This window comes from Myotis brandtii, unplaced genomic scaffold, assembly GCF_000412655.1.
Source record: "Myotis brandtii unplaced genomic scaffold, ASM41265v1 scaffold579, whole genome shotgun sequence".
In the NCBI taxonomy this organism is placed as follows: domain Eukaryota; kingdom Metazoa; phylum Chordata; class Mammalia; order Chiroptera; family Vespertilionidae; genus Myotis; species Myotis brandtii.
The window spans coordinates 901,353-901,658 of record NW_005370171.1 but is presented as its reverse complement, the minus strand read 5'-3'; the positions used below and the strand labels follow the sequence as shown (position 1 = coordinate 901,658).

The 306-nt window shown below is 66.7% G+C and overlaps 1 protein-coding gene across 1 annotated transcript in view; it reads right to left on the bottom strand.

Moving 5' to 3' along the window:
* Positions 1 to 306, bottom strand: part of AP5Z1 (adaptor-related protein complex 5, zeta 1 subunit) — a 17,551-nt gene that overhangs the window by 5,026 nt on the left and 12,219 nt on the right. Inside the window, 1 exon segment of the mRNA XM_014549993.1 lies at positions 13 to 306. Coding sequence (XP_014405479.1) covers positions 13 to 306 — 294 coding nt within the window.

The following is a 306-nucleotide window of genomic DNA, read 5'->3' as shown; positions in this document are numbered from 1 at the left end:
CAGGTGCCGAGCTGTGCCCGGCCCCTGGGATGGGACGCCTCCCAAGCCACTTTCCTTTCTTCCTGGGGAGCGGCCGGTCCCTCTCCCTACCCATCCCGCTTCCCTGTACCTGGGGATCAGGTCTTGGCTGCGGGAGGCCAGCTTGGTCAGCGTGGTCATAAGCGCAGTGACGAGCTGCGGGGGACACTGGGGGAGGGTGGCCGAGGGGCGGGACTGGGTGACCTCGAACAGCAGGGCCTCCAGGGCTTCGAAGAACTTGTTAATCTGGTCCACGGTGCAGCGCCGGTCCCAGCTCACCGCCAGGTA